We start from the raw sequence: 20,600 nt of genomic DNA, 5'->3' as shown, positions 1-20,600 counted from the left end.
GTAAGAAGACAATCTTAATTAAACTTATTTTAGAATGAATGTTGGACTTATCCTTTTTGTAGACATTGAATAACATTACTAACCTCTATTTTGAATAAAATGGCATGAGCTTGCATATGCTGTTTTTCTTTGCTTCATATTGTGATTCCAACCAACAATTCTTCACACTTTTAACTTCATCCTTAATATGTCAAAAGCATAATAAATATGTTAATATACTTCAAGTTCACATGTCTAACACATAAGAAAATTACTTAATCATCACTGTTTTTTTGTTACTTGACAATAGAAAAACTAAGTAATCTTATTGTCTTTCAATAAGGGAGAAAATATATTAGAAATTTCAGAAGTTAAATCAAAGCATCTCATATCTTTTAAGCATAGAGCCTTCTACACGCATGAAGATTTTTCTCATCAATGTTCCTGTAAAATAACTGAAAGTAAAAAAAAAAAAAAAAACATATAATATATTCGTAGTCGAGAGACTATGTGCTACCCATTTAAAAATTTAGAAAAAGAAATCACTGACTTTACAATTAAATTGTAAACATCAAAACTATATGTCCCGATTAGAGACCATAAATCTATTGATGCCAAAAGATTAAGCATTTGTTAAACCAGATAATTGTTATCATTTGGGTTTTTTTTTTTCTTTTTGATTTGGGGAGGTTTGTCTGTTAAACAAAAACAGCTCCAGAGACAAAGAAGTATAAATTGTATAATCATGACTGTTTTCGGATTAGTTTGGACCAAGATATGGAGAATAAAAATATCTAAAAATTGATACTAGCACTCAACAATTTCACAAAAACACCAACGCTATTAACGACATAACTATTGAGGATTAAAGTTTAAATTATTTAAAGCTTAGAATTATATTTAAATCTCTAAAGAAACACAACACATGTTTCGGAGTAGAAGAAATTATTGAAAGACAATCTACATACCATTTTTCGAGATAGAAGAACTCGAGACCTCATAATCTCGTACATGTGCGAGAGGACCACAAGACGAATATGTGGATCAGAGGAGAGGTAGTTTTCGTATAGCAATTGACAATGCGTATCAGATCCTTGACAGAGTAGTAGATTCTTTAGATGGCAGTGGCCGTAGTGATTGGTGTGGTGGCGGATTTGAAACGGTGATGAGTAGTGGAAGAGGTGGAGGAGGATGGAGAAGGTGAGTGATAAGATCGAGGAAGTAGGGCTTTATCAAATAATGGGTTATGTTTAGTTATTCGAAACTCGAAAATATAGTGTTATATTTTTTTGTCTACGGCTGAGCAAAATAACCAAGAACCAAATAACCGACTAATCTGAACCCAAAAATTCCAAATCGATATCCCTAAAATTAAATACTCTTGCAAAATCCAATTTCAATTTTCTTTCTATTTTTCCTTGATTATATTATTACTTTTTTCAGTTTTTGTTTTTTTTGTTATATTCTATTAACTTCGGTTAGGTACGGTTATCTATTAAATATCTGAACCGAACTGAAATTTATTAAATACCGAATGATTATTATATTACTATATCCAAACTAACCAAAACTGAACAGTTATCTGAATACCCATGCTAACCGAAGAACATGTTAATGTCCGAACAAAAATCGATTTTATATTCATGTCTTCAATTCCAGTATTTGTACATACTAATTACTCATGTAGATTTTACAGAATAGGATTTTTGGGTCAAAAGATTTTAAAATCTGTTGGGCTGGTCTAACATGTCGAGATTGATCCTTTTTACATTTCTGTTTAGGTTATCCAATTCATAATGTTTAATCATTTTTGGCAGATTTTTATGGAATTTGATTGTTTATATGTTTCGTAGAAATTTATGTGATTAATATGGTTCACAAGTTATCTGGATTCGCAAACCAGATTGAAACCAAACTAATATAAATTTAAGTTATAAATACTAGACTAAATCAATATATGTATAAATATAATTTCGGACGTATGTGCGGGTCTGAACCTAGTTTACTATAAGCAAAGAATCTTTTGGGTTGTCATTTCCACATGAATGAATAATGGTGAATAAGAACAAAATCTAATTTGGAATTCATCAACAAACGGGTAAGGAGATCGCAAGATCTTACTTGCTGCTTGTGGTTTAGAAAGATCTTAAGCTATCTTGATTCTCTTTTACAATATCTTGAATTGGTTCTTCGGAATTGTGTGAAGTATCTACACTTGGTCTTGAAAAGCTCGGAGTCTCTTGAATCGCATCAACAGTATTATGAATTGTAACCGCGGGTAAAGATAAAAGAGGTTTAGGTGGAATCTGCAGAGCCTCAAGACTTCCTTCTAACATTTCAACTACTTTGCTCACTGGTGGACGATCAAATGGATTGGTCTGAATACACCAAAGACCCACCAAGACCATCTTTTTTACTATCTTCTCATCTTCTTTGTCTGTTATTTGATCTGCCAAAAAGCTCATGTTTTCTCCCTTCTCAAGATCTTTATAAATCCAATCTGGGAAATACATTGAAGTGTTGTTGGATCCATCATTCATTTCTATGCTTCTCGCTCCAATCATCTCAAGAACCACCATTCCATAACTATAGACATCCGACTTATGAGAAACTGCTCCAAATGTTTTGGAAAAAACTTCAGGGGCAATATACCCCGCCGTGCCTCTCGCTTCTAGCATTGACATTATGCTTTCATTATTCTTGCACAACTTAGCAAGACCAAAGTCTGAAATCTTGGGGCAAGAATCTCCGGCAATGAGTATGTTCTGTGGCTTTATATCAAAATGTACAATCCTTGATATACAACGGTTGTGCAGGTACTCTAGGCCATGAGACACACCTACCGCAATGTTAAATAACGTTTTCCATTCCATCTTTTCTGACATCTTCTGAGAGATGAACTTGTCGAGGGATCCATTCGGCACAAACTCATATATTATAGCTTTCTTGTTCCTTTCAAAGCAGAATCCAAGCAGAGAAACGATATTAACATGAGATGTCCTGCTCATACTAGCTACTTCATTGATGAATTCTTCCCCATTCCCATTTGACTCTTTTAAGATTTTCACTGCTATATCTCGGCTGCCATCAGGTAACTTCCCTTTATAGACAGTTCCAAATCCCCCTTTTCCAAGAACATTTGCGAATGATTTTGTCATCCTCTTGACTTGTACATAACTATATCGTTTCAACATTACAATTTCTTCAATGTTTTGCCCATTCGGATCACTCTTTTTCATCTTATATGCTCTCACCATTACCACAACCGCAACAATGATCATCAAAGCTAAAACTGATGAAATTCCTACAAGAGAAGAAGCATCAAAAGTTACGTGCTATATACATATAACGTTAATGAATAAGACAGTTGATTGTAATAACACACGGTTGAAGTGTACCAAGTATGAGTTTTAGCTTCCATGGTTTGGCTGCCCTGCACAAATATTTTTAAAAGTTATGTCATTTTCTTGTTGTTTTCGTTAGTGAAATTGTTTTAAGCAAAACTTTCCCACAAAAATTAACTTTTAAACATATAAAGTCATAAGCGATTAATTCACTTGCCTGTGCTCTTCGCCGGTCCACAATGGAGGTTTTTGTACAGATACTATCAAACAAAGATTTCGATTCGATTAACAAAAAGAAAAAAGAATTAGATGCATTTCATGCTCGAGTTTTCTTGTCGCTCAACCAGGTTTATGAGTTTATCAATCTATATTTCTTATAAATGTTTAGATATCATGCGAGACATTCATTGATGGAAGTGTTCTTTTCCAACAAGTAACTTAAATTACGTATCACCAATATATACATATAACTTGCAATATATTAGACTTTGGGCATCAAAATTACACCATGCTATTTTTAGTTTTACAAAAAGAGAATGTAACAGTGTTGCACATACTTTAGCTGAATCTGGATGTAACGAGAAGTTGCATTATGCTGATTATGTATTATAGCCCAAATGGCTCTATGAAACACTTTGTAATGATTTCCCCTAAATTCAATATATTTTCAATGTGTGGGAAAAAAAAGAAACTTACAAGTAGTAAACCCACTAATTTGTAGTGTACGAGTCTATGACCCTCTAATATAATTCACATTGTGATTATAGTGCCAAAATTATGCATAATGCTTCTTCTTTTTTGTCAACATCATAATAAGTAGTTTTTTTAAGAGAAATCCAGGTACAAAAAGAAAAGTGAAGCATGGGAGAGGGAGGCGATGTTAGGGTTTTGGCAACGGAGGTGCAGGATGCTACCATGATGGATGTTGAGGATGGGAGTAGACCACCAGGAGATCCACCAGACGGAGCGGAGTGGGTGAAGAGGGTGACGGGTTTCATGACAGGGGGGAGGCCTTCGCCGGAGGCGATGTTGGGGAATGAGTTTGTGGCGGAGCGAATGCATCTGGCTTTCCCAGATGGTGAAGATGGAGAGCCAGTGATTACTATCGAGGAGGAAGTCCTGGAGGCCATGAATGGGTTGTGGAAGCAGTGTTTGATCGTAAGAGTTTTAGGGAAAAATGTTGCGATACAGGCCTTGACCAAGAAACTACGAGAGATGTGGAAACCAAAGGGATGGATGACAGTGACGGATCTCCCACGCCAGTTTTACATGATACGTTTTGAGAAGGAGGAGGAGTTTATTGAGGCGCTCACGGGAGGGCCATGGAGGATGTTTGGAAGCTATTTGTTGGTGAAACGGTGGTCATCGGATTTTAATCCTATGAGTGATGAAATAGTCACAACTCCTATATGGGTTCGTCTGTCTAACATTCCGGTAAACTTCTACCACCAGGCCATATTATTTGGCATTGCTAAGGGGTTGGGGACACCAGTCAAAGTGACACAACTACACGTATGTTTGAGCGAGCACGGTTTGCTAGGGTTTGTGTGGAGATTGATCTATCCAGACCTCTGAAAGGGTCCGTGTTGGTCAATGGAAACAGATATTACGTTGCATATGAGAGGATGTCAAACATTTGTTCGGGTTGTGGCATTTACGGCCATGCCGTGCATAATTATCCAAAGAGGGTCATGGAGGATACGGTGGCGAATATAGCGGAGAATGTGGCCGAGAAAACTTCTCATAGTGCCCCGGCTGTAATAAGGTCGCAAACACAAAATGAGGATGGGTTTACGACGGTAAGGAGGCGTGGTGGTGGGACGGCAGATGCTCCTCAGGTTTTGAATTCTTAGGCAAGTAACCCGAAGGGTACTTTGGGTAGAAATCTGCAGGCGATTCCCCGTATCGCAGATTCACCAAATCTCGTAATATCAAATCCGTTTGAGTTATTAGAGGAAGATCAGAATATCCAAATTATTCGGGAGAATATGTTGACTTCAGAAGTGAATAAGGAAAACATCCCTCCTCAAGGGTTTCCCCGAAAGAAAGGAGTGGCAGCCAAGTTATTGAAAGGGTTTTCACTGGATCGGTGGGGCAGGACAAGGGCCCAGTTCGAGAAAGCCCAAAGGAGAGAAATCATATTAAGTTTCAGGCCAGAAGTGGGCATGGGCCGAAACAGAATTATAAAGGAAAGAACATGCCCACTCCAGGTCTTCTCTATGGCTTGACGATGGGAGAGACGGAGATGTCAACCGCAGGCAAGAGACTGAGAGTGGAAAGCGACGGAATTGGGCACGCTGGTGGGAATTTTAGCGTACCTAGCCCGTGTGATGAGAGGCCGATAACTCAACTGGAGGAGCCAATTGAGGATTCAAATGTGGATTCGCGGATGTTTGTGGAGGCGAACCAGTCGGAGATGGAGACGAATCCTCTCGTTGATTCAACGGGAGCGATGGATGGGAGAAGCCAATAAAAGTCTGCCCCGGTAGTTTGAGTTACAAGATACATATTATTGACGAATTGCTTATTATGGAATTGTCGGGGGGCTAATAAACCAAACTTCCGACGAGCCATTCGTTACATGTTGAAGAAATTTAAGGCTGAGGTGTTAGCTTTGTTTGAGACACACGCGGGTGGAGATAGGGCACAAAGGATTTGTCGAGGCCTTGGGTTTGACAAGTCCTTCCGCGTTGATGCGACAGGTCAAAGTGGTGGGATATGGTTACTTTGGCGGTCTGAGGTGGGTGAGTTGGAGATTTTGAAATCCTCTTCTCAGTTCATTCACGCAAGAATTACGAAAGATGAGGAGAACGTTCACTTAATAGTGGTCTATGCGGCACCTACAGTGAGTCGAAGGAGTGGATTATGGGGTGAGCTGCGGGATGAAGTGAAAGATCTCACAGAACCAGTATTAATTGGAGGTGATTTTAACATTATTGTGAGATTAGATGAACGGTCCGGCGGAAACGGGAGACTGTCACAAGACTCTGTCTCCTTTGGAGAATGGATGAATGATCTATTGTTGATAGATATGGGGTTTAAAGGGGGTCAGTTCACATGGCGTAGAGGTCGAGAGGAAAGGACCTTCGTGGCAAAACGGCTCGATCGGGTTTTGTGTTGTGCAGCTGCAAGGTTGAAGTGGCAGGAGGCGACGGTTATACATCTCCCTTTCTTCTCCTCTGATCATGCTCCTTTATACCTCCAGTTGCTACCGGAAGTGAGAGGCAATCCTAAGCGTCGTCCCTTCCGTTTTGAGGCAGCATGGCTAAAGCATGATGGTTTTAGAGATTTACTTGCTGTGTCATGGAATAATTCGGTGTCAACGCCCGAAGCTTTACATACTTTGCGCATCAAGTTAAAAAAGTGGAATAGAGAGGTGTTCGGAGACATTCAGAATAAGAAAGAGAATCTTATGGCGGAGATTGCATCAGTTCAATCACAATTGGACGTTTTGCAAACGGATGACTTGCTAGTGAAGGAAGCGGCGCTTATCAAGGAGTTTGACATTGTTTTGGAACAGAAAGAGGTGCTTTGGTTCCAAAAATCAAGGGAGAAGTTCATTGCTTTAGGAGATCGAAATACAAGGTACTTCCATACCTCCACAATTGTCCGCCGCCGGAGGAACCGTATTGAGATGCTCAAGGCAGAGGATGGGAGTTGGATATCTGATGCTAAAGATTTAGAGGATCTCGCGATCACTTACTACAAAAGACTGTACTCGATGGAGGATGTTGATCCAATTGTGGATAAGTTACAACCAGAAGGTTTTGCGCCGATTTCAGACAGGGATTTAGCTGTTCTTAATACAACCTTTTCAGCATCTGAGGTGGAGGGATCAATGAGGAGTATGGGGAAGTTTAAAGCACCGGGGCCAGATGGTTTTCAGCCGGTTTTCTACCAGGATTGTTGGGATGTTGTTGGAAACTCGGTGACGGATTTTGTACTCCGTTTTTTCGAGTCGGGGGAATTGTCGGAGAAACTAAATGATGCCTTAGTGGTGTTAATTGCAAAAGTTGCTAAGCCAGAGAGGGTGACACAATTTAGACCTATTAGTCTATGTAACGTCCTATTCAAAAGCATCACAAAGGCGATGGTGATACGTTTGAAAAGGGTTATGCCCTTGTTGATTGGACCATCACAAGCATCGTTCATACCAGGCAGGCTTAGCACAAATAACATAGTGAATGTACAAGAAGCTGTACACTCAATGAGACGCAAGAAAGGGAGAAAGGGTTGGATGCTCCTTAAGTTGGACCTTGAAAAAGCTTATGACAGGATCAGATGGGACTTCTTGGAGGATACGTTAAAGGCTGCGAGACTCCCTGACAAATGGATCTTATGGATTATGCAGTGTGTAATGGGCCCATCGATGAACTTACTATGGAATGGGGAACAAACAGAAGCTTTCAAGCCGGAGAGAGAGCTGAGACAAGGGGACCGTTATCACCATACATGTTTGTTCTTTGTTTGGAGCGACTGTGTCATCTAATAGATAAGGCTGTGGGTCTGAAGGAATGGAAACCAATTTGTTTGTCGAGAGGTGGTCCACAACTGTCTCATGTTTGCTTCGCTGATGACCTTATTTTGTTTGATGAGGCTTCTGTCAGTCAAATAAGAGTGATTTGGAACGTTCTGGAGAAGTTTTGTCAAGCTTCAAGCCAGAAGGTGAGCCTAGAGAAGTCCAAAATCTTTTTTTCATAGAATGTGAGCCGAGATCTCCGTAATCTGATCAGCTCCAAGAGTGGGATACAAATGACACAGAATCTGGGCAAGTATCTGGGAATGCCGATTCTCCACAAGAGAATTAACAAGAACACCTTTGGAGATTCCTCGAGAGAGCGAATTCAAGACTGGCTGGCTGGAAAGGACAACTAATGAGTTTAGCTGGGAGAATAACTCTTACAAAAGTGGTTCTATCGTCTCTGCCGGTTCACGCTCTGAGTACCATAATACTGCCCGAGTCAACACTGAGTGCTCTAGATAAAATATCTAAAAACTTCATTTGGAACAGCACGACAGAGAAGAAGAGACAACATTTGGTTTCCTGGGAACGCATATGTTTACCAAAAGAGGACGGAGGTTTGGGTCTTCGGATGGCTAAAAAAATGAACAAAGCTCTGATTGCAAAAATAGGGTGGAGGATCTTATTTGATACCTCGAGTCTGTGGGCACGTGTTTTGCGCAAAAAGTATAAGGTCGGGGATGCTTCCTGGTTTGTGACGAAGAGTAGTTGGTCGCCAACTTGGCAGAGTATTGGCGCGGGATTAAGAGATGTAGTGATCCCGTGTCTCGGCTGGGTGCTTGGGGATGGTAGCATGATTAAATTCTGGAAATACAAGTGGTTAGGAGACTACACCTTAGAATATTTGGCACTGGTAATAGTTCCGGATGACATTAAATGCCTGAGAGTAAGAGAGTTATGGCGTGAAGGAGTGGGATGGGACTTTACTCGGATTGCACAATACCTTCCCGAGTTCGTGTGCCTGAAGTTAAGAGCAATAATGGTAGATACTGTGACAGGGTCGCGAGACAGAATTTCTTGGATTGCTAGTACAGATGGAAGCTTTTCAGTGAAATCGGCGTATGAAAGCCTGACCAGGGATACAGCCCCAAGACCGAATATGGAATCATTTTTTAGTATAATTTGGAGAATGCTTGTTCCGGAGAGGGACATAGTTTTCTTTTGGATGGTGGCTATTCAAGTAATCATGACGAATGTAGAAAGACACCAAAGGCACTTGAGTAGCTCGGGGATCTGTCCGGTTTGTAAGGGCGGGGAAGAAACAATTATTCATGTCATTCGTGATTGTCCTGCAATCTCAGGGGTTTGGGACCGAATTTTACGGCCTTCTCGACGAGCAGAGTTCTTTAATCAGTCGCTCTTAGAGTGGATTCATGCCAATCTGGTTACTAACTGCGAGAGTAATGGCAGTCCGTGGGCTACTTTGTTTGGTATGGTTGTGTGGTGGGGATGGAAATGGCGTTGTGGTAACGTATTTGGTGAGAATGGCAAGTGTAGAGACAGGGTATGCTTTGTTAAAGATATCTCACGAGATGTGTTTAATGCTCACTTGGCTTCTAAGGCTAACACTCGAGAGATTATGCGGGAGACAAGGCAGGTCGGATGGCAAGTTCCAGAACAGGGATGGGTTCGGCTTAACACTGACGGTGCTTCACGAGGTAATCCGGGACCGGCCACGGCTGGTGGTGTTTTGAGGGACAAGGATGGGCAGTGGTTAGGCAGTTTTGCTCTCCACATTGGAGTTTGCTCGGCACCTCTTGCCGAGCTTTGGGGAGTCTACTACGGTTTGTGTCTAGCATGGGACATGAAGATTCCTCGGCTAGAGCTTGTAGTGGATTCGGAGCTGGTAGTTGGGTTTCTAACGATAGGGATAAGTGACACTCACCCCTTGTCTCCCCTAATACACATGTGCTATGGCTTTATTTCAAAGGACTGGATAGTCCGAATTTCTCACGGGTATAAAGAGGCTAACCGTCTCGCGGATGGGTTAGCCAACTATGCTTTCTCTCAACCCTTTGGGGTGGTTCTATTTGATTCATGTCCGACTGCTGTTTTTTTGGTTTTTGAGGAGGACTCTCGAGGAACTACGTTTCCACGAAGAGTTCGGATGTAATTGTTTTTTATTTTTTTCGTAATAAAGTTGAGGAGACTTAGTCTCCTCTTTCCTACCAAAAAAAAATCATAATAAGTTTTAATAAGTATATGACTCAATATAAAGTTATAAACCACTAGAATATACTGTACATGTATTCAAGTGATAATACAAAGTGGCCTAAAAATCATATATTAAAATAATGACCACAAATAAATGTCCTTTAAGTATATATTAGATTTATTGGCTTTCCAATAGTGGGATAACGTAAATGATTATAAGCGAGTGGAGGGGAATGAACCTGGTTTTGTTAGGCTAGACGGGCAAAACGTGACAACAAAATTGGAGGAGCGAGGACATGTGAAGGTGCTGATATTAGTGTCGTAGGTGTAGCTATACGCGCCTGGGCACGTCTTGTTGAAACTCTCTGAGTAGATCGTCCGCTTGCATTCTTTCGGTCCTACAACACTTTTTATACCGACACAACAAATTTCCGGCGAGGGGGTTTTCTGACACGAAGTCCTGCAGGCATACGGATCGCTCGATCCGGTATCGCTATTATATAACCTCAGCTCCGATGGACACGTCTTGTTCAACTCAACAACGCATCCGATGCTTTTGCACTTTTCGTTCTCAGGTGTCACAAGCAAAGGAAGGTTGTAACCATTGATGACGTTGACGTCGTAGTAGTCATCCCTATTTTCAGAAGCGAGGTTAAACTCGGCTAAAGTTGCCAGATGCTGGGAAGGACCGGAGCACTCGATTTGGCCTGAGTTACAGTCTCCGGTGACGCATGAGAATCCACCTGATGAGTTGGTCGTACAGAGCGTCCTACCCCAGATATAACCTATCCATGAAGACGTCACGTTGATGGTACGCCGCGTATATCCCTTGTCCAGAAGGAAACCCGTTGGCTGCAGCTCTCCGGCGTAAGCATAGCTTGCAGGCCAAATAGGGTGTTCGCATTTGTTTTCTATCGTAATGGTCCTCGACATCACTACAAATAACAAAAACCATTAAGAAATTTGTGTGATGAAACCAGACTCCGGCACGGTTCAAATTTCAAAATGGAAAACGTACGTACCCGTGACCAATAGATGTGAAGCAAGGAGGAAGAGCAACGCCATTTTTACTTGAAAGATGGAGTGCTGACAAAACGACTTAATATATGAAAATTATCTACTTCTTTTTTTTTTTAAAAAAAACTTAAGAGTAAAGTAGTCCACATCTTCTACCAATCTTACCGTGAAGTTTCATGCAATCTATGTGGAGGATGTTAAAGGGATTATGTAAGTCAACAATTAAACTAATCACATCATTTATTTTGTCCTTTCATGTGTTTTGTTTTCATTGTCTGGTCTTTTGAGGTAATTACTAGCTACCTCCGTACGTGTTTAATTATGATTTAATTTGGAAAAGAAAAAAAAAATCCAATTAATTAACATTTCACATTTGTTAAAAGCTGATAGAACAAATTTTAAGAGAACTCCAACTCTTTACAAGATCGTTTTAATTAGTCTTGAATAACAATGAATCTCCAAATCAATTAGGGGGGTGTATTCAAACCATGATTTTAGGGGGGTGTATTCAAACCATGATTTTAGAGAATTTGATGGAATTTAGAAAATTTAGAATTTTGATAGATTTTAGGGAAGTTCATATGATTTTCTGTAAAATTCTTTCAAATCCCACCTAAAACCATGAGATTTGGATTTCTGTATTTTTAACTAAACAAATCCTCCAAAATTCTCCAGAATCCTAAAAATTATTAAAATCCTAATCCACAAAACTGTTTTGAATAACAGTGGATTTTAAAGTAGATTTTTAAATCATCAGTTCAATAACAAATGATTTTAATGGATTTTAAAGTAGATTTTTAAATTATCAGTTCAATAACAGTGGATTTTAATAGACTTTTAAAAATCCATGATTGAATAACATAGAATTTGTAAATTTCACACAAATCACTTAAAATGTCAAGTTGAATACACCCTCCTTAGAGAATTTGATGGAATTTAGAAAATTTAGAATTTTGATAGATTTTAGGGAAGTTCATATGATTTTCTGTAAAATTCTTTCAAATCCCACCTAAAACCATGAGATTTGGATTTCTGTATTTTTAACTAAACAAATCCTCCAAAATCCTCCAGAATCCTAAAAATTATTAAAATCCTAATCCACAAAACTGTTTTGAATAACAGTGGATTTTAAAGTAGATTTTTAAATCATCAGTTCAATAACAATGGATTTTAATGGATTTTAAAGTAGATTTTTAAATTATCAGTTCAATAACAGTGGATTTTAATAGACTTTTAAAAATCCATGATTGAATAACATAGAATTTGTAAATTTCACACAAATCACTTAAAATGTCAAGTTGAATACACCCTCCTTAAACTTTACTAGCAAATGTGCAGTCAACGTTTTAAGTCAACAAGTCAACATTGAAAGTAACCTTTATTACGGATTCAGCTCCGCAACTTTTGCAACAAGTTAACGAAGATCTGGTCAAGGTTAATTGATACTATTGTGATCGTATATTACATTGATTGTAATTAGATATTATAAGATTCCATTGTATTCTATAAAAACCATGTAAAGTACCATTGAATAATATACATAAAATTCTTTCCATTGTCTACGATTCTTTAACCTTAGATCATCTTCACCGTACATCTTTTCTCGGTTTAACGATCTTTTGTTACCTAAAATCATAACCCACTCACTTTGCCACTTCACCAGCTTTAAAGTTTGAAGGTACCACAACCACAAANACAAAAAAAAAAAAAAAAAAAAAAAAAAAAGCCAATTCGTATTTGTAAAGCACTAAACAAACTTTTATATTTATCTTTTAACCCATGGCAAAACGCCACGTCGCGTTATTCAGGATGTTGCTCGAATTACTACCAGAAGCAAGATACTCAACAAACTGGACTCAAAAATAGGTTTAATATTGTGTTTTGGGGCCCAACAATGAGAGTACCCCTAAGAGTACTCTCCAGTAAAGATGGTCTAAGGGCTACAAACGTATTCCAATCTTCAAACTACCAAAAGTATGTATCCAACGTGTTTGTCCTTCTGTTAAGTTGATTTCTGTAACATATATGAGAAGTCTCAAGCTAATATAATTCCATCCTAAGTTTGTTAGAAAAATTCAACTAATGTGAATATCACTTAATTTTGAGTGGCACTTATACATTTCTCCACACCTGAATATACAAAGACTCAGAACTGTGGGAGGTCAAAATGGATAACCCCAATCCTACCGGATCCGAACCTACGTTTAACTTGCCCAATTATTTTACAAGGCAAAAACGGATGGTAAGACGGACTTGTTGTCCATGCGGTGTGGATCTATTGATCATGATTATTGAATTGTTCGACTAAACAGATTGAGTTCGCTTTAGATTCATATGTCTGTATTTACTTGGATCAAGTGATCGTTTACGGATTGAAAGTTGTAGCGGTTAGGTTAGTGACTTGCGTAAACACTAAATGCTTTGACAAACAAATGTAACAATAATCACTTTTTTTTCTTCTTCTTTTTAATACAAAAACAACACTTTCATATGCCACAAACTGACTTTTTTTTTAGGTACAAACTTCACTTGCTTGAATCTGCCTTTCAATGAAATGGATAAAAACAAAGGCAGAGACAATTCAATCGCTAAATCCACCCCATAAACTTGCTAAAAAACTGCACAATGACGGGGTAAATAGAAACTGGACTTGTCTCTATATACACAAGTGAAGCTATAATCAAATAAAAGAATCATAATAGATTTTTTTTTTTTTTGGTCATCATGTAGAGGATGGGCGATTTAGACCGGGTATAATCAAATATCATCTGTCCCCAAACTATAAATCATATACTTCTTGTCCTCAAGAGTCTCCTTGGTCGCACCACTGGTCAGGGACGCATAAGAAATGCGTCTTCATGAATTTCCTGAACCTCGTCTTGTAATCAATCGGGCTGATCACTGTCGGCTGCACATTCTTTGGCACCACCAAAGACGATTTCACCCACGTCTCTAGTTGCTTGTCCCATGTGTATTGTCTTAGATAGTCGATGATTCCACACACTAGCTCATGATCCTCATCATCAACTCCAACTAGCAACGAGTAGTCCATAACGTTTATGCTCTGCGATTTGTTTACACAATAGAAACTGACTAAATGAACATATTTTTCATAGTATACCAATAGAGAAAGAGAGATGAAACAAAAAAAACTCACCGTTAGGAAGCTGGTGTCGTTATAAACCGCTCTTTGGAGATTTTGTTTTGATGTTTTGCTAACGTAAAGCGGGGATTTGTTCATGTCGTTGACAAAGTTCTGATCCAATAGAACATCATCTGCGCCATGAGCAGAAGTGGTTGTAAACCGAGCATGCAGAGCGCCTTTGAGATCGTACTGACGAGTTATTTTCCTGCCAAAACTAAGATTCTCCATGACCATCAGGTCGTGTCGTATCTCTTTCCCTCCACCCTTTGGCTGCCTTACGGTTACCTGAAAATAGCGATCAAAGATCCTTCAAACTAAGTCCTATTCATTTTATAAGGAATCAAGGAAAATTATAGTGGTCTAATGATCAAAAACTGATTGTAGAGTCATTACCTGATGGATCCCAAGAACTTTGGCAAGACAAGTTTGGTTGCCTAGATCATAAGAGTCCTTCATGTATTTGAAATACTCCGGAGCAAATGTCACAAATGATTCGTACTCTGTCTTCTTGATCTCTTTTACGATGAACCTATCATCCAAAGTCTTAGCAAACACAGATTTGCTCTTACCACCCTTGGCATCCCACGGCTTACAGCGACTTAGTGAAGCTATATAATCAAGCTCTGATGAGCAACAGCGTCTTCTGAGGTCACGGAAATCATCTGCATACAGGGACACGATAGAGTATTTGGGTTTTCCAATTGATTTGAGTGACCCAAAAGTAACAAGGACCTCCGGAGGGGGTAGTGTTTCCAACCGATGTGTACTCTCACTCCCGAAACGGGAAGCCTCACGGTCAGCAGTTTGCTTAGAATCTTGATCTTTATCTAAGAACCCTTCAAGAGACCCATGTATACACCTTGACAGAGGCAATTTGTTCTCATCAATGTTCAGGTGGGCAAGCGCACAAGCGATCAGGCTGGAGAGCTCGTCTTCATAGTCTGACACAATAAAATCATCATCCCTCAAAGAGATGCGCAAACGTGAACCTTCCTCAGTGATTATCTGGTTCACCGTCTGAAGGTTTTCTTGGGTGAAATTGTTTACATACTCAAATTTCAACAAGTATTCCTTCTCAACATCGACAATGCGCTTCGAGCGTAGCTCTTCAAATGGAAGCCAAAACCATTCATCCCAACCTACTATGTGTGGCCCATTAGAGGCAGAAGCAACCTCGCCATCCAGTGAATCTCCAGTAATTGGAACTGATTTATCTTCTTCCTGTTCATTGGTTGAATGGATACTAACAGCCAAATGGGTGTCAAAATGATTGTTGTTGGGAGATGTTTTCTCGGGCATGGAGCTGCTCAAAGTTTGCAATTCACTGTCTTCAGGCACATACGATTCTTCCACTTGACTACTGTCCCCAACAGACGCACCAACGACTGGTATTTCCTTATCTTCAACAATTGGAGTGTCCATGACTTCATTGCTACCAGAATCAGATGATTTGTCATCATTTTCATATCTGGCCATTCCAGCCTCTGAAACAGTCTTCACACCTTGTTCACTTATCTTCTTCTCATCATTTGAAGGTAGCAAACGATTAGACAAAACCAGCGACTGCAACCGGTAGTTCCAGATGAGAGCTTGAAGCAGAAGCTCCCACCTCATGCGGTTTAAGCGGAGCAGTCTGTGCGAAACATCATCTATGGTTTTCGCCTTGTCAAACGAGTTCCTGATGTTTTCCTTTTTGTAGACAATAAGGATGTGTCCAAAAAAGGATGACTAGATATAAGTAAGCTTGTCTCTAGAACTTAACATAGATAGTTGTAATACCATATGCAATTGTTACAAAGCTAGCTAACCTCAAATACGCGACGCTCGTGATCCAGCAACTCCTCAATGTTAGAAAGGAGTTTATGTGCACACTGATAGCTGGGATCTGAATTTTTGAATTGCGATCTTAGTCTCTTTAGAAAACCACCAGCGTCCTCGAACAAGGAGATCCCTTTAGTAAATACCTGAAGAAGGAAATCGAAATAATCAGCACAAAACTGATCATCTTGTGTATTAATTTTGCATACTTCTCAAGCAAGACATGCTATTTGGCAGAAAATGTAAATTGATAAGAAAGCTAATGATGCCAAATTAAATCAGCGATATTTGTTTCTACGACCACGTATGACGAATATAGCTACAACACTAATAACGCAGAGTAGAAACTTACTCCTTGAAATTCTTTCTCAAGCCAACCCGCTTTTATCAAAACGCTAGATACCAGCTTCATGGGTGGCAGAGACACTGTGTAGGATGTGACTTGGGAGTAACTGAGAATAGCAACCATGGAGCCTAATCTGCAGTGTATACAAGTTTCAAAATATATAATTAAAGATACAAATCTGCAGTGTCACATCTCCGAAGCCCATATTATAGAGTAACTAAAATGATACTTAACTACTTGGTTAGAACATGTGAAGTAAAATAGATCAAAAACCATACCCAAAGAAGTGAAGGAAGTCCCTGTCGAAAGAGTGTCCACAGCTAGACGATCTGTTCAGAAAAGTTTGCTGAGAAAAACTGAGCTCCAAAAACTTTCCAAATGACAAGCTACGAGCAGCAGTCGATATCAGCACTCTTTTTGTGGATCTCCGAGACACATTCTTTGTTTTACACTTTCCACAACGGCTCCACATCCAGATTTTTCCTTTTGCCTCACCAGATAGACATTTTGTTAAAGGAATTCGCTTGACTTCGACTGTTAGTTGCTTATTGTTATGAGCATAATAGTAAAGATGTGCTTCCGGTATTCCCTCGCACGTTTGGCATAGGTTTTTCTGCATCATGAACAGTTCCATAAACAAATTTTGAGCTACGAACACAAATGAACCTTGGCAAAAGAACAAAACAGCATTTTATTTTAAACTGACAAGAGCAACGGAGTCGAACCTGATTAAACATATCGCGCAGGAATCTTTCCAAGGGAACATCGAAGTGCTTGTAAAACTTAATGTGTGAAAAATGCCTTTGGTCACACATTATCCCCCTGAGGGAATTCCTCTTAGACACTAGAACCAATATACTCTGAGACTCCAAGGTGCTCTCAATATCATTCTCTGTTTGTGATCTGTCTCCATCATCTGAACTCACATTTACTGGGATCTCAGGATCAAGTGACACAGACTGTTTAGTCTCATCCTTTTCTTCAGTATCTTCCACAGATTCCCTTATCGTATCAAGATTGCTGATATTTGATACATTTGTATCCACAGAAACTGGAACTGACTCCTGATTTTGAACAAAGCCTAAATATTTACTTAATTTGGCAGACAAAGTTGAGAAACCAGTGAAAATAACTGGATTATATGGCTCGTGAGAGAAGACATGATCTCCATTTGGTTCCCTGTTCTCATCTTTCTCACCATCTGCATTCCCATTTATCAGAATAGATCGTTCATCGAATCCATTAGACAAAGGAATATCAACTGTTTCAAAGGCAGATTCACCAGGAGAAGGGGATAGTGGAAACTTTTCTATTTGCATAACACATGATGCAGCTTCCTTTGTAAAGATGGTTGAGAACATTGTATACCGATCAGCCAGGAAAGAAGCCTCCAGCATTAGATGATATGCCAGGATAAATGAATATTGTACTACTTCTTTGACCTTTTTCAACCTATCGCTGTGGCATCCTTTAAGTAAAATCTGCCACATATCAAAATTTCAAAATCAGATAATCATAGGTAGACTACAAGAAACTCCTAGGTCAATGTGACAAATTCAAATTTTTGAAAGAATTAGTCATACTACACAATCAATCAGGAACTCACCGTGCAGCCAAGTCGGGTAGGGCAACCCTCTAAAAACATCAGCGTCTTAGTTGGCTTCTTCTCGGCTTCACCCACAGCATTATGCTCCTCGACAATCTTCTCAATGCGGAAGGACTCACAGTGCTTTAGCTTCTGACCAGACAGAGAGTGAACTGAAAAAATTGGTGAACCAATACATCGAGAAATTCTCTGTAGACGGTGGAGCTTCATGTCAAACACCAGAGTGACCCCTTTATCAAGAATCGACTTTTGGATATCACGTGAAACAGACTTTTCCACTAGCATGACATCAGGCTTGGTAGCATCTATGATATCAACAACAGGCTTCACGTACTTCACTTGATAACCTTCGTCCTGTTGGCGTAAAAGAGTATAATCAGAAACTACCAAATGAAAGCTTTCAAACTGGTGAATGCCAAGTTACGTTGCTTCCCCTACCTGATTCACTGATTGGAGAGAAGAAAATCCACTTATTGGATGTCCCAGTACTCCTTCGACTAACATTATACTAGGATACTCATACTTAGTTGCCATGTGTTTGAGAGCAGCATGCTTTTTGAAAACCAAGCCTTTGAAAACTTGACTGCAAAAATAAATCTATTATTAGGAGAGTACCAGTAGATGGAAAATGAATAAAAAAAAAAAAAACATAAGCAATTTTTATGAACATCAAAAAATGCAAAGTCTAAGGAAACAACGGGTAATTGTAATACCTGTCATTGAAAGAACCAGTTGCGATGCATTTCACTTTGATGTACTCAGTTGGATCAACTGCTTTGCCATCAATAGCTGGCTTCAGTAGTGAAGCAGCCTCCCAACACAACCTAGCAACAATCTCGAGCCAGTATTCACCTTCTTCCATAGAGAACCCAGCCGACTTAATAAGTTGACTCACAATGAACTTAAACTTTGAATGTGCCTCCTCAAGCATTACTCTCTGGGTTTCTTCATAAAACCATTTCTTCTCACTAGCTTCATCTTTAGAATCCCCTAACAAACTTGCTTTGCTCCACTCAGAACCATCACAGCAATCATCATCATCGTCAGCAAAAACTCCGTCTTCTTCATCTTCAGGATTTTCCGGTTCAGGAGGCTCCCAAACCGGAACATCACTATCATCTTCGCGATCCGACAAGAATTGCACATTCTCAACACCGTCTTCTTTCGCCTTCTCATCCAAAATGTTAAGAATATCACTCGGCATACTCTTGGACTTACGCTCTAAACGCTCCACCTTGTGCTCCTTGGTACACTCCACATCTTCTTGACTAGTATGACTTGAACACTCATCTTCATTACCCCTAACAAAAGATAAACAAAACAATCTTAATCAACATTACTGTTTAAACAAACATTATCCAAAATCCAATATAGAAAGTCATGTTTGTTTGGTCATTCATACCTATCATCAGAGTTTCCATCAACCGAACACTCACCTGATAATAACAATACCCAAACCAAATGATTAAGAAACAACATTTACGGGTTTTGAGTCAGATACAGAACAAGGAGAAGTCATCATTGAAATACCTGAGAGAGAGCGTTCACTACTACTGGACAAAGAATTAGAAGGCGTCATCAATGGAGTCTCAACAACAACACTTTGTCCGGTTAACAAACCAGTCTCTTGCGTCTCGCTACGAGATTCAGTAACACCACCACGGTCCACTGGACCAAGAACGCCAGAAGTAGCCACCTAACTCGAAACCAAAGGAAAACGCGTAAACGAAACAAATCAATCATCTTCATCAATAAAATCAACCACCAAATCACAAATCTTCGAAAAAAGGAAAACATAATATCGACCGACGGAGATATGATATGATGATATATCCCGAGTTTGCCATAAAAACAAAGAGACGCACAGATTTCGGGGGAAAGATCTAAAGATTTTCGGGAAAATTTCATAAATCAATTCAGATTTTTCAAATCTCTCTGTACACAACTCTACTGAAGAAGAAGAACACGAAAGGAAAAAAAAAATAAAAAAAAATAAATCAACAATTTAGGAGTCGACGCGGCGAACAGTGAAATCGATTTTCAAATTTGAGTTCGCCGGAGAAATTAAACAAGACGAAGAAAGGAAAAAAAGCAGAGAGAGAGAGAGAGATGAGAATGACTCACCGCGGAAAGCAAAGGAAGAAGAGATTTGAGAGTTTTAAGAGGTTGGAGAAACCTAAAACATTTACAGATTCTTCTTTAGTTTTGTGGCTTCACAGTGAAACAAGAAGAGAGAAATTGAAGTTTTTATGAGTTTGAGAGGAAAATGAGAAACGGAGTCGACGGTGATGAGAAAGAAGAGAGACCAAGTTTTTGAAGAAGAAGAAGAAGAAGGAGGAGGACAAGGAAGAAAGAAGAGAATAATATTCATTTTATTATATTTTAAAACATGTGGGCTCCACTTTCCTCCTTTCTCCTACCATTCTTCTTTTCCTATAAAATAAAAAACTTTATTTCAATTAAAATAAAATAAACTTGTGACATTTTTTTTTTTGGTCTTGACCGTTAAATCTGTTTACAGACATCTAAAAAGACACACACACAAAAAATGAATAAAGTGAAATTATAATAAAAGATTATGATTATTTATGAATAAATTTCTAATATGGCTATTTTTACTAGTTAATAAAAAAATGAGATGAGTTTTGAACAAAAAAAAAAAAAAAAAA

General features: G+C 39.0%; 2 protein-coding genes across 3 annotated transcripts; both read right to left on the bottom strand.

The window, feature by feature from the left end:
• LOC104757773 (LEAF RUST 10 DISEASE-RESISTANCE LOCUS RECEPTOR-LIKE PROTEIN KINASE-like 2.4) lies at positions 1,936 to 11,236 on the bottom strand. Its single transcript, XM_010480558.2, has 5 exons — positions 11,022 to 11,236; positions 10,239 to 10,934; positions 3,541 to 3,583; positions 3,378 to 3,412; positions 1,936 to 3,283 (listed from the first exon to the last, which is right to left on the bottom strand). Exons 1-5 carry the CDS (start codon positions 11,062 to 11,064, stop codon positions 2,115 to 2,117), a joined length of 1,986 nt encoding a protein of 661 aa, XP_010478860.1. The 5' UTR covers positions 11,065 to 11,236; the 3' UTR covers positions 1,936 to 2,114.
• LOC104757772 (putative 1-phosphatidylinositol-3-phosphate 5-kinase FAB1D) lies at positions 13,452 to 20,260 on the bottom strand. Of its 2 annotated transcripts, XM_010480556.2 has the most exons (13): positions 20,056 to 20,260; positions 19,462 to 19,627; positions 19,334 to 19,367; positions 18,645 to 19,232; positions 18,370 to 18,514; positions 17,932 to 18,285; positions 17,051 to 17,806; positions 16,604 to 16,938; positions 16,332 to 16,458; positions 15,970 to 16,125; positions 14,555 to 15,850; positions 14,174 to 14,446; positions 13,452 to 14,080 (listed from the first exon to the last, which is right to left on the bottom strand). In XM_010480556.2, exons 2-13 carry the CDS (start codon positions 19,508 to 19,510, stop codon positions 13,820 to 13,822), a joined length of 4,374 nt encoding a protein of 1,457 aa, XP_010478858.1. In that variant the 5' UTR covers positions 19,511 to 19,627; positions 20,056 to 20,260; the 3' UTR covers positions 13,452 to 13,819. The 2 variants fall into 2 exon arrangements, with proteins under 2 accessions (XP_010478858.1, XP_010478859.1); XM_010480557.2 differs by lacking the exon at positions 19,334 to 19,367.

The sequence above is a fragment of the Camelina sativa genome, chromosome 17 (genome assembly GCF_000633955.1).
Source record: "Camelina sativa cultivar DH55 chromosome 17, Cs, whole genome shotgun sequence".
In the NCBI taxonomy this organism is placed as follows: Eukaryota; Viridiplantae; Streptophyta; class Magnoliopsida; order Brassicales; family Brassicaceae; genus Camelina; species Camelina sativa.
This window is presented reverse-complemented; position numbering and strand designations above follow the sequence as displayed.